Here is a 12,618-nt window from a genome sequence, read left to right as displayed (position 1 = left end):
CAGCTGTAGTGGTGGGCCAGTGTCCTCTGGGTGCTCCATCTGCCCTTCAGCTGAGCACAGGCGTTGTAAAGAGGGGCTCCCAACCTGTCATCCATGCAGAACCCATGCGATTCAGCAGAAGAAGTGTAAGCTGCTTTCAGAGGAGATTATCTACCCAAACAGGGATATGTGTGAAGCGGAGGTTCTGGGAGAGCCCCTTGCTTTGTGGCCTTAACGTCGACAACCACTTTGGACCTGGAGGAAGAGGGCCGAGGTGAAGATGAGAGTGGGAGGCAGGGTGTGAGGCGAGAAGACATGATGGGTACCGCCAGCCCAGTGCTGCCCAGCAGAACTTTCTGCACCAGTGCTGAGAGCGTTGTCGGAACTGATGGTCTGAATTGTGTCTCCTTTTCATCACTTTGAACTGGAACAGCCTCACATGACCAGTGGCAGCCATGTTGGATGGCACAGACCTCCCTCTGCCCAGGTCAGGGAGCTGGGTGGTCTCACCCTATTGCAGGCACTTCATTGTTTCCAGTGGGCTCTAGGATTGTGTGATGCGCTCCCCAGGTCACGTGCCAGGTGGTCTGCGGGGGCAGTGGGCTCCTGGCTCTTCCTACCTCTAGATTTGCATCTCTGGAGCCAGGGGGCCCAGTGCTTGTAGTTGGACTCAGCTGATCACTGAATCTTGGTGCCAGGCTGTCCAGCCTCATCCAGTTGCCTCTGCCACCAAGTTACAAACATGCCCTCAGATAGGTGGTTTCAGGCAAACCAAACCCCAGAAACGGCTCATGCAGTCAGTTCCAAAGGAGAGAGGCTGAGCCCCCCACCCCCCCAATAGCTGCCTTCACTGTCCTTGGGAGGCCGAGCGGGGTCTGGGGTGTCAGCAGGCATTACTGCAAGACCTCCCTTTAAGTGGCCTGATCGCCACTACCTGGAGCCCTCCTGTGCCATTTTGTGTCCGAAGGCTGAGAGAAAGGTAGAGCGTCTGTGCTCCGATCTCCTTGGGGCAGCCCTTTGGGAAGAGCTTTTTGATTAACTTTGCTGGTGGGAACCGATGCTCTCATGTTCAGGGCTGGTGGGAAGCGATGCTCTCATGTTCAGGGCTGGTGGGAAGCGATGCTCTCGTGTTCAGGGCTGGCACTCTCTTTACGGTGAGAGTTTCCTTGATGTCACTCTGCTGAGCCCCAAGCCTTTCCAGGGGCCTCCCCTGGTTTGGGGCTTCTTGCTGGGGTGGTCTCCACCTTATTGTTTGTTCTGATAGTGAGGGGTGTCCACACACGGGAAGGTCCAGCTGAGGCAGGAACCAGGGCCTCTGCTGGCTGTAGTGACCGAGAACCTCAACAGGTGGCAGTGTGGCTCCGAGGTGCAGGGGCTGGAAGGGCTGGTAGTGTGAAGGGCCTCACCTCCCTCCCTGTCCCCTGCAGTGCTATCTGGTGGCTAAATGGCCTAACTCACCTAAAGTGCTTGTCCCCCAGGAGATGCCTGGTCACTGTCAACAGGCAGGACCAGCAGGGGGCGGGGTCGCCACAACCCTAGAATATTCAGAGAGGAACTTGTCAGGACCCTCCTATTTCCTCCTGAGTCCATGTCTTCCTCTGCTGCTCTCAGGAGGGAAAGGGGATCGATGATAAGGGTAAATGAAAAAGACCTTCTACCTGCTTGGGTTGGCCTTGTGGCGCCACATCGTAGAGAGGCTCTCTCCCACTGTCTCTTGGTACTCAGCCTTTCTAGAAGCATGCCGGCACTTCTCAGCGTCCAGAACCATTTTCCCGAGGAAGTGGAGCTCAGTTCTGGTCTGGGCTGAGTCAGGCCCGCGTGGTTGGATGTGGTCACTTGGTGGCTGCTCAAGGCCACGGCCCGCTCTCTTTAGGAGTGCCCTTGGCTCCCAGGTTCTAACCCTCTGTCCACAAATGGGGATCTAAAACAGCTGTCCCCGGAGCAGGACTTGGGAGGTCAAGACCAGAGCAATCAACCACAGAAGTGGGCCACTTCTCAGATTATTCAGCGCGTGTTCCCCGTGTCCCCGGCCCTGTCCCGGGCACTGAAGGTGCCCACCCTGGTTTCTGTCCTGGGGAGCCCTTGGTTTGGCACGGGAGGTCCTTATGTCCAGGGAGCAGTGTGGAGCAACACCCGGAGGGAACACACAGTGGTGGGGGCCGGAGGGGTCACGGTGGAGCAGATCTCCACCCACAGTGTGTGAGGGAGCAGGTAGGCATTCCAGAAGGCTGGACGCTGGTGGGAGGGGCCTGAGGACAGGCTCTTGGAGAAGATGGCCAGCGAAGCTGGTCTTGATCATCAGTAAGAGCTGTCACACACAGAAGAGTAGAAAAGACATTCCGGACTGAGGGGCTGATGTGCAGCGGCACGGAGGCAGCAGAGCAGAGGGCCCGCGTGGGCTAGTGGCCTGCGTGCTGGCCGACAGGCAGCAAGGAGCAGAGCAAGCCTGCACTGGCCACGGTGGGGGAAGGGATTGGTTCCAAGCTAGGCCCGGTACTGCTGGTGGGGCTGGAGAGCAGGGCCCATTTGGGGTCTGCTTGGGCTGGAGTTGAGATGGATGGGACTAGGCAATAGCCTGGATCTGGGGTGGGGTGGGGGGCAAGCGAGAAAAAGGACGCCAAGCGGGCTCCACCGCAGTGAGGGGTTCCGGGAGGGTGGTCAGGAGAGTAGGCGAGCCCTCTTTTGGACAAGCTTGAATCTGAAGGGCCATCCGAGGTGTTCAGTGAGGGTAAAATTAGCTCAGAAGAAAGTACGAGTGAGAACGGAAGAGTGCAGAGAGCAGAGGTAGGAGAATGATCCGGCAATGCAGGAATTACCAGAGCCGAGAGAGGGAGAATTCTGGGAAGGTAACTGTCCACAGCGTCAGATGCTGCAGGAGCCAGTGAGACAGGGCCTCCAGCATGTCCACTGGCTTTGGCAATCCAGAGGGTGTCAGTGACGCTAGCAAGAGCAGTTCAGGGGCTTGGTGAGGGCAGACACACGATTGTGGTAGGTTGAGGGCTGGCTGAGACTTGAGCGGGTTTGTTGGGATCTGGGAGAGGGCTAGCTGAGGGGAGACTGCCGAAGAGGGTGGTTGAGGGGCATGCCCAGCGCAGGCAGGAGCTCTCCTTGGGCAGTTTGGAGGAGGAGTTGGTGGGTGGCATGAAAAGGCGGGGATGGGAAATGGCTGCCTTGGCCGGGGCAGTGGAGGCCTGCAGGGCCCTCGGGGACCCACGGAGAGGAGGAAGCTGGCCCAGGGCACTTAGAAGGCTTCACCCAGCTGGTGGTGAGGGCCCAGCTAAAGTTGGGGGCATACCTTTCTAGCGTCTGCAACTCTAGGGCGTGACTTTCCCCACAACCTAGGTGGGCTCCAAAGGGGACTGGGTGGCTGAGCAGGGTTGGGCTTTTGCAGGACACTGGGTGTGTCTTGCTGGATTCGGTGTGTGGACCCTGCCCCCTGACTTGGCAGCTCTCATTCTCCATAGTTGGCCAGGGAAGGGCTAGGAGGGCAGCTGGAGGGCCGGGCCCCTGGCACATTGCTGCCACCGCCCTGGGTCTGGCCTCTCTGGGTCACCATGGCTTCAGCTCTGCTGGGACACCGCCCGTGTCAGCCGCCTGCCCAGCCAGAGGAGGTATCACCCTTAGTCTTGCCAGTCTCTGCCAGCTGGGGCCCTGTGGTGTCCACTAGATGGCGACCATGGCCTTCCCCACCCTTGCTCACAGCAGAGGGGTGGGCCTCCTGCTTTGCATCACTGCGCCCCACACAGCCGGAGGACTTGTTCTGGGCCGTTGGGCTCACTCAGACTTGCCTTTCTTTCCAGGCTCCTCCAGTGACCCTGGCCATGCCAGCGTGAGTCAGGCTTACTTCTCCTCTGGCTTCTGGGGCAGCTGGTAGTTCCCTCCACCTCCAGGGCGTTAGTCCATTGGGGGCAGGCCGGTGGGCAGGCCGAGCTGGGAGGGAAACCTGAGCCCTGAGCCACGAGGTTCCCGGATGCTAATTTTAGCGAGCGCATGTCACTGGAAACTCTCCTCTCCTGCCAGGAGTCGACTGCCTGCTGGGTCCATGCTGCCAGGGGCTGGGGCCTCGCCCCAAACCAGGAAGAGCCCGTGGGCTCCCGGAGGCAGAGGAGCTCATTGATGGAGCTGCCTTGCCAGGGCCCCCGGGGTGATGGCTGGGCCGGGAGGTGGAGCATGCCTCTTGGTGTCCTTGGCCATTCTTCTCTGATGGCCTGAGTGCAGGTGCAGGGGACCAGACCCTGTGGGAGGGACCAGACCCTGTGGGAGCTGGCAGTTGAGCAGGCGCTTCAGTGGTAAAACGGATTTTTACCTTCTTCCCTGGGCCACATCCACGTAGCTCGCCCCCTTGGAACATTCTGGCTGGCCTGGGTCTCCTCGCCATCCTGACATCCTTTCCCCGGGTACACTCCAGCTCAGTCAAGGAGTCCTTCCCTCCTTTTCTTGCCAGCTGATATCTCAGGCCATTTCTTCTGTTTGGGGACCGGAATGCCCCCAGCTGCCACCTGTCTGCCTCTTTTGGCTGCTGTAGACGTCAGATGGGCTCCTGGGCCCTGATTCTTCTCCCTGTCCCCTCTAGCCCAGGACCTCCATTCGGCTCTAGCATAGAACAGGCCTGCTCCGGCAGCTGCCCGGAGGAGTGCGTCTGGGAAGGGGACCGAGTGCAGAATAGCAGCCATCCCCTTTTCCTTCTCTTCCATTGGAACGTGGAGGCCGTTCTCTCCAAACTTGCCACGTATAGTAGGGAAGAGCTCTGGCTGTGGAGCCAGGCAGTCAGAAGTTTGAATTCCAGCCAGGTCAGTTTCTGGCTGTTGACTTTGGCCAAGGTGCTGTGTCCTGCCGAGCCTTGGTTTCCTCCTGTAGAGTGAGGTAGCATTAGTTGTGGGAACTCAACCCAGCACGTTCCAGGTGGTCCCCATCTCTTAGCTCCTCTTGTCAGTTAGCCGGCGGCCGGCCTGCAGGAGGAAAGCGGCCCTGTGGCGGCTCTGGCACATCCAGGTGCTACCTGGAGGACGCCGGCGCTCTGGCCTCGGGGGGGCTGCCAGCCTGAGCCCTCCGGGAGACCCCTTCCTGTGCCTTCAGGGCAGACAGGGTGCTGGGTGGTTGAGGCATTCTGGTGGCAGGGACACCTCACGGGCTCCACCTCCCCCTTGTGCCAGGCCCAGGTTGATGGCATCTCGCTTGACTGCCCTGGTGATTCAGGAGAGCAGGTCTGGGCAGGAGGCAGGCGCAGGGCCGAGCACCCGAGACGACTTCACGCCAGCGCTTTTCCTGTCTTTGTCCCCCTCTCTCTTCGTTTGGTGAACACTTGCAGCTTGCTTCGACGCCTGGTGACTCTCATCTCCCAGCAGGCCACGCTGCTGGCCTCCAATGAAGCCTTTAAAAAGCAGGCAGAGAGCGCTAGCGAGGCAGCCAAGAAGTACATGGAGGAGAACGACCAGATGAAGAAGGTGCGTCTGCCCGCCCCTTCCCGCCCCGTGATGCCCCAGGCCTGCCGTGCGAGCGTCCTTCTCCGTTATCCTCTCAGGCCTGGAAACGCTCTGGTGCCCAGACTTGTCACAAGCCCGCTGTTTTCCGAAAAGCCGTAAGAGTTGGGTGGAAGAGCTGAGAGGAAGCACGTGGGGGAAAGTGTACTCTGGGTATGGACACGTGGCATGGGGGCCGCCTAGAGGCCAGGGAGAGGTCTGTGGTGACTACGACACTCTCCTCTAACTCCGGAGGCCTGGGTGGAGGAAGGCACTTTGGCCTTTCTGCCCACTCCTCCCCCGCTGGACCAAGCCCGCGCTCTGAGCTGTGGGCCTGCCCTCTGGGAGGGACTGGTGACGACCCGCCCTCAGAAACATGGGTCTGCTTGTCCGCAGAGCTGCTGTTGAGCCAGGCTCGGGGAAATGGGGGTTTGGGTTCTGGGGGCTCTCCTGGGTGGAGGTGGAGGGTGGGGTGAATTTAGGGTTCCTTGGCCGGAGTGAGCTGCTGGAGGTGGGGAGGGGGATGGAATGGGACTGGTTTGATGGGGCCACTGGCAGAGATCCCCAGGTGCCCTTGGATGGTAAGCTGAGGCACTGGGGAGTCCTTGCTGGGGAGGAGAGAGGCAGGCAGGGTCGAGGCGCAGGTAGGGTGTGCAGCCTGTGGGCTGAGCAGGTGGCCCAGCTGGCTCTTTTTTCCCTCAGCAGGCAGCCAAGCTCTGGCCTTTGATGGGTTGCTTAGAAGTCGCAGTGGCCTAGTTCTGCGCTGACATTTCTGAAGGGGCAGATGCCCAGGGCAACTCGGTGGCGAGAGGAGGGCTGGAACCTTTCCTTCCCTCTTGGGTAACCGGGACCCTTGGCTCTTTTCCTAGGAAGCTGGTGCTGACGGAGGCAAGTTGCAGGAAGAAAACAAGAGCCTGAAGGCTGATCTGAAGAAGCTGAAGGAGGAGCTGGCCAACAGCAAGCAAAGTGAGTGCTGTCCTCGTGTGTTTCTCCCCCCACACCCACTCCCCACCCTCTGGAAGTCTGGAGCCGCTGTTGGCTAGTGCTGCCCCTCTTGTGCCAAAATATTAATAACAAACCTCACACGCCACACAGAGTGGAAACCAGCCCTGACTTGAGAGTTGGGTGAAAACACACATATCACAGCCTGCTCTCCAGGCCCGGCACAGACACGCCCCAGCCACGTGGGGTGAGATGGCCTTGGTGAAGCCCTGGCGGCCGCAGTGTCAGCACCTCTGCTACCCAGGGTGCTGGAGCACTGCACACTGGGGACTCCTGTCAGACGAGGCAGGCAAAGGGGGCCCCAGGAGTTGAAGACAGAGGTGTCCCAGGGCTTTCAAAGAGAGCGGGAGGCTTAGGCAGGCCGTGGATAGAAATTTGTGGCTGTGTTTTTTGAAAATCTAGACGAGCTCTCCGGCAGAGACTAGGTCTGGAGCACTGTAGGGTGCTGTGGGCCTGGCGACGGGTGGAATCTTCCCCAGAGCTGGAGGCTTCAGCCCCTGCTGTGGTCTGCACAGGTCTCACGGCAACCATGAGTCTGGCTTTGAGATGGGATTTTGCTCCCGGCCTCCCCCTCTCACCCGCAAACTTCTCAATGTGTTACCTCTGCCTGAAGTCACCCCTGTGGAGAGCTACTTGCTTTCCTCCCTTGTAGGGGCAAGGGGGTCCTCTCTGTGGTTTTGCTCCATCCAGGTTTTTTTTGGGGGGTAAGCCCTGAAGCCAGCCAGGGGTAGGGCGTGATCCAGGCAGCTGGCCACGGCCCTGTTTAGAGGCTTCTCCTCCACAGCCTTACCTGGGATAGACGCAGAGGTTTGTGCTCCCTAACCCCATCCTGTCTTTCTCCTCTCTTCTTGTTTGCATCATTTCCAGAGCTGGAGAAGGCTGAGAACGAGGTCCTCGCCATGCGGAAGCAGTCAGAGGGCCTGACCAAGGAGTATGACCGCCTGCTGGAGGAGCACGCCAAGCTGCAGGTCAGTGCCCCTCACTAGTGTCTGACTGGGGATCCCCTTGTGTGCTGAGAACGATGGGCAGAGGGAGACAGCGAGCCTGACTGCTCCCTGCCACAGCCAGTTCAGGGGCCCAGCGTCCCTGGCAGGTCCTTAGCCTGAGCCCTTCTCGTGGCATCTGGGGCTGGGCGCTTACCAAGATTGCCTGCAGCCGTGGCATCCGCTACTGCACTCTGGGCCTTCTCACCTTTAGGCCCAGCCCCAGAACCCACTACCTTGTGCTTGGCATCAGTGCTTCTGAGAGTAGCTTCATACCTTACCCCTCCCCAGCAACCCTACTCAAGTCCAAGTCTGGCGAAGGGGCACCATCAAGAGCAAAGATGGCCAGTTGAAACTGAGATGTGAAGTGTGGGGAGAGACCCCACAGGCAGAGAGGGCGAGGGCATCAGAGGTGCCTTCACCAGTCTGAATCGGGGAAGAAAGGAGCTCAGGGAGAGGTGACGTCTCGGGTAGCCTGCCCCGAGGCCCAGTGAGGCAGTGCCCTCACCCTCACTTGACTCTCCTCCCTGTTTTTTTTTTTCCCCCCCAAATTTCATTTATTTTAATGATTTGATTTTAGTAAACAGAAGATCAGAGTTTGGATCCCTACATTATACTGCAGTAGCTACATGCCTTTTTTAAAAATTTATTTTGTTGAGAACATACACAGCAAAACATACACCAATTCACCAGTTTCTTTGTGTACAATTTGGTGACATTGATTACATTCTTCAAGTTGTGCAACCATTCTCACCCTCCTTGTCTGAGCTGTTTCTCCCTTATTAACGTAAATTTACTGCCCCCTAAGGTTCCTATCTATTCTTTTGAGTTGTTGTCAATTTGAGCCCATTTAGTTCTTAAAAGAGCAGAATGTTCAAGGCAGACATTTTTTGCTACTTAAGCTAAACTGTTTGGTTTAAGATGACTTCAGGGGTTATTTCTGGTGTAAAAGATTGTCTCAGAGCAATAGTTTCAGGGGTTCGTCTACCCTCCATGGCTCCAGAAAGTCTAGAATCCATAAGAATTTCAAATTCTGTTCTGCGTTTTCCCCCTTTTGATCAGGATTTTGCTATGGAATCTTTGTTCAAAATGTTCAGTAATGGTAGCTGGGCACTATCTAGTTCTTCTGGTCTCATGGCAAAGGAGGCAGTTGTTCCTGGAGGCAGTTAGCCACACATTCCATATCCTCCTCCTATTCCTGATGCTCCTTCTTCCTCTGTTGCTCCAGTTGAATAGAGACCAATTGTTGTGCCTTGGATGGCTGCTTACAAGGTTTTAAGACCCCAGGCACTACGCAACAAACTAGGAGGTAGAACAGAAGCACTAAACACGTTATTAGGTCAATTAACTGAGATGTCCCATGAATCCATGACCTTAACCTCCAAACCGAGGAACCAAATCCCATGAGGTGTTTGGTTGTACATGAGTAACCTCAGCAACTACTTTTGTGTGTGTGTGTTGTTGTAAATACATCTATCATACAACTTTTGCCAATTCAACTTTTTAACAGGTGTACAACTTACTGACAGCAATTAATAATGGGCTGTGCAACCCTACCCTTAATCAATGCGATTTTTCCATCACCGTTAACTCTCCTTTTCCCCCTTCGTCCCGCCACTGGCAACCACTAGTAATCACTGGTCTCCTTACATTTGCCTTTTCTTGTCTTTTTATGTAAGTGAGGTCATACAATATTTGTCCTTTTGTGACTGGCTTATTTCACTCAGTATAATGTCTCCAAGCTCCATCCATGCTGTAGCATGTATCAAGACTTCATTTCTCCTACTGGCTGAGTAGTATTCTGTGTATATATGAAGCACATCTTGTTTATCCACTCGTCTGTGGATGGGCGTTGAGGTGGTTTCCCCCTTTTGGCTACTGTGAATAGTGCTGCAGTGAACATTGGTGCACAAGTCTCTGTTTGAGTCTCTGCTTTCAAGTCTTTGGGGTATATACCTAGGAGTGGAATGGCCGGGACATTTGATAGTTCTATTTTCAGTTTTTTGAGGAAGCGCCACACTGTTTTCCACAGTGGCTGTACCATTTTGCATTCCTACAAGCCGTGGGTAAGTGTTCCGATTTCCCCACATCCTCGGCAATATTTGTTATTTTCTATTTTTTTAATCTTAGCCATCCTAGTGGGAGTTTAATGGTATCTCATTGTAGTTTTGATTTGCATCTCTGGTGGCTAATGACGCAGAGCGTCTTTTCATGTGTTTGGTGGCCATTTGAATGTCCTCTTTGCTCAGATGTCTGTTCAGGTCCTTTGCCCATTTTATGATTGGGTTGTCTTTTTGTTGTTAAGTTGTTGAAGCTTTTATATGTATTTTGGTTATTAGATTCTTGTTGGATATATGGTTTCTGAAGATATTCTCCCAGTCGGTAGCTTGTCTTTTCACTTTTTTGGTAAAGTCTTTTGAGGAACAAAAGTTTTTAATTTTTATGAGGTCCCATTTGTTGATTTTGTCTTTTGTTGTTTGTGCTTTTGTTATTATATTAGATAATCCATTGTTGAAAGCTAGGCCTGACAGTGTTGCCCCTGCTTGTTCTTCTAAGAATTTCATGGTTTTAGTTTGTACACTTAGGTCTTTAATCCATTTTGAATTGGTTTTTGTGTGTGGTGTGAGGCATGGGTCCTGTTTCATTTTTCTGTATGTGGGTATCCAATTTTCCCAGCAGCATTTATTGAAGAGACTCTTCTTTCACCCTTGAATGGACTTAGCACCCTTGTCAAAAATCAGTTGACCATAGATGTGTGGGTTTAGTTTGGGACTCTCAATTCTATTCCATTGGTCTCTGTGTCTATGTTATACCAGTACCAGGCTATTTTAATTACTGTAGCTGTATAGTATGTTTTAAAATCAGGAAGTGTTGAGTCCTCCTACTTTTTTCTTTGCTTTCAACATTGTTTTAACTATTCAGGGCTTCTTGCCTTTCCATATAAAGTTGAGGATTGGTTTTTCTATTTCTGTAAAGAAGGCTATTGGAATTTTGATCGAGATTGTTTTGACTGTATAGATAGATCACTTTGGGTGGTATTGACCTCTTAACAATATTAAGTGTTCCAGTCCAGGAACATGAAACATCTTTCCAATTATTTGAGTCTTCTTTAATTTATTTCAGCAGTGTTTTATAGTTTTCATTGTATAAGTCTTTCACGTCCCTAGTTAGATTTATTCCTAGATATTTTATTCCCTTAGATGCTATTGTAAATGGAATTGTTTCCCTAATTTCTTTCAGATTTCTTATTGCTGGTGTATAGAAATCCAACTGCTTTTTGTTCGTTGACCTTGCACCTTGCAACTTTGCTAAATTCCTCTGTTAGCTCTAGAAGTTTTCTTGTGGGTTCTGGAATTTTCAATATATAGGATCATATCATCCATGAATAGAGATAATTTTACTTCTTCTTTTCCAATCTGAATACCTTTTGTTTCTTTTTCTTGTCTCATTGCTCTGGCTAGGACTTCTAATACAATATCGAATAGAAGTGGTGAGAGCAGGCACCTTTGTCTTGTTCCGGATTTCAAGGGGGAGGGCTTTCAGTCTTTCTCCATTAAGTATAATGTTGGCTGTTGACTTTTCATATATGCCCTGAATCATATTGAGGAATTTCCCTCCTATGCCAGTCTTCTTTAAGTTTTCATTAAGAAAAGATGTTGGATTTTATCAAATGCTTTTTCTGCATCCATAGAGATGATCGTGTGGTTCTTTTCCTTTGTTCTGTTGATGCGGTGTATTGCGTTGACTGATTTTCTAATGTTGAACCATCCCTGCATATCTGGAATAAATCTCAGTTGATCATGGTGTATGACTCTTAATATGCTGTTGGATTCAGTTCACTAGTATTTTGTTGAGGATTTTTGCATCTGTATTCATAAGAGATATTGGTCTGCAGTTGTTGTTTTTTTTTTTTGTGGTGTCTTTATCTGGTTTGGGTATCAGGGTTATGTTTGCTTCATAGAACGAATTAGGGAGTATTCCTTCCTTCTCTACCTTTTGGAAGAGTTTAAACAGTATTCGTGTCAATTCTTCTGTAAATGTTTGGTAGAAATCCCCAGTGAAGCCATCTGGTCCATAACTTTTTTGTTGTTGTTGGGAGGTTTTTGATCACTGATTCGATCTCTTCACTTGTTAGGGGTCTGTTGAGACTATTTGCTCTTGAGTCGGTTTGGGTAGGTTGTGTGCTTCTAAGAATTTGTCCATTTCATCTAGGTTATCCAGTTTGTTGGCGGACAGTTGTTCATAATACTCTGGCATAACTCTCTTTATTTCTGTCAGGTCAGTTGTAATGTCCCCTCTTTCATTTTCTGTATTGGTTGTTTGCATCTTTTCTTTGTCAGTCTAGCTAAGGGTTTGTCAATTTTATTGATCTTTTCAAAACCAACTTCTGGTTTTATTGATTCTCTCTATTCTGTTTTCGATTTTATTTATTTCTGCTCTGATCTTTCTTATTCTGTTTCTTCTGGTAGACTTAGGCTTAGTTTCCTCCTCTCTTTCTAGTTCCTGGAGTTGTCAAGTTAGGCTCTTGATTTGAGATCTTTCTTCTTTCTTCATGTAGGCATTTATTGATGTAAGTTTCGCTCTGAGTACTGCTTTCACCGCATCCCCTAAGTTTTGTTATGTTGTGCTTTTCGTTTTCATTTGACTCTAAGAAATTTGTGATTTCTCTTTTGATTTCATCCTTGACTCTTTGGTAGTTTAATAGTGTGTTGTTTAATTTCCATATGGTTGTGTATTTTCCAGGTTTTTTCCTGTTATTGATATCTAGCTTTACTCCGTTGTGGTCAGAGAAAATACCTTGTATGAGTTCAGTCTTTTTAAATTTATCAAGACTTGCTTTGTAACCTAAAATGTGGGCTATTCTGGAGAATGATCCTTGTGCACTGGAATAGAATGTTTATTATGCTGTTTTGGGGTGGAGTGTTTTATATATGTCTGTTAAGTCTAGTTGGTTTATAGTGTTATTTAAGTCCTCTGTTTCCTTGTTGATTTTCTTTCTAGATGTTCTGTCCAATATGGGAAGTGGTGTACTGAAGTTTCCAATTATTATTATAGTGTTATCTATTTCTTCTTCTAATTCTATCAGGGTTTGCTTTATGTATTTAGGTGCCCTGATGTTGAGTGCATATGTATTTATGATTGTTAGATCTTCTTGATGAATTGACCCTTTTATCACTATATTATGTCCATTTTTT

The 12,618-nt window shown here is 51.3% G+C and overlaps 1 protein-coding gene across 1 annotated transcript in view; it reads left to right on the top strand.

Moving 5' to 3' along the window:
- Positions 1-12,618, top strand: part of BCAP31 (B cell receptor associated protein 31) — a 30,910-nt gene that overhangs the window by 17,160 nt on the left and 1,132 nt on the right. Inside the window, exons 4-6 of the mRNA XM_004390566.2 lie at positions 5,288-5,423; positions 6,308-6,404; positions 7,308-7,408. Coding sequence (XP_004390623.1) covers positions 5,288-5,423; positions 6,308-6,404; positions 7,308-7,408 — 334 coding nt within the window. The remainder of the gene's footprint in view (positions 1-5,287; positions 5,424-6,307; positions 6,405-7,307; positions 7,409-12,618) is intronic.

This window comes from Trichechus manatus, unplaced genomic scaffold (genome assembly GCF_000243295.1).
Source record: "Trichechus manatus latirostris isolate Lorelei unplaced genomic scaffold, TriManLat1.0 scaffold00309, whole genome shotgun sequence".
In the NCBI taxonomy this organism is placed as follows: Eukaryota; Metazoa; Chordata; class Mammalia; order Sirenia; family Trichechidae; genus Trichechus; species Trichechus manatus.
This window is presented reverse-complemented; position numbering and strand designations above follow the sequence as displayed.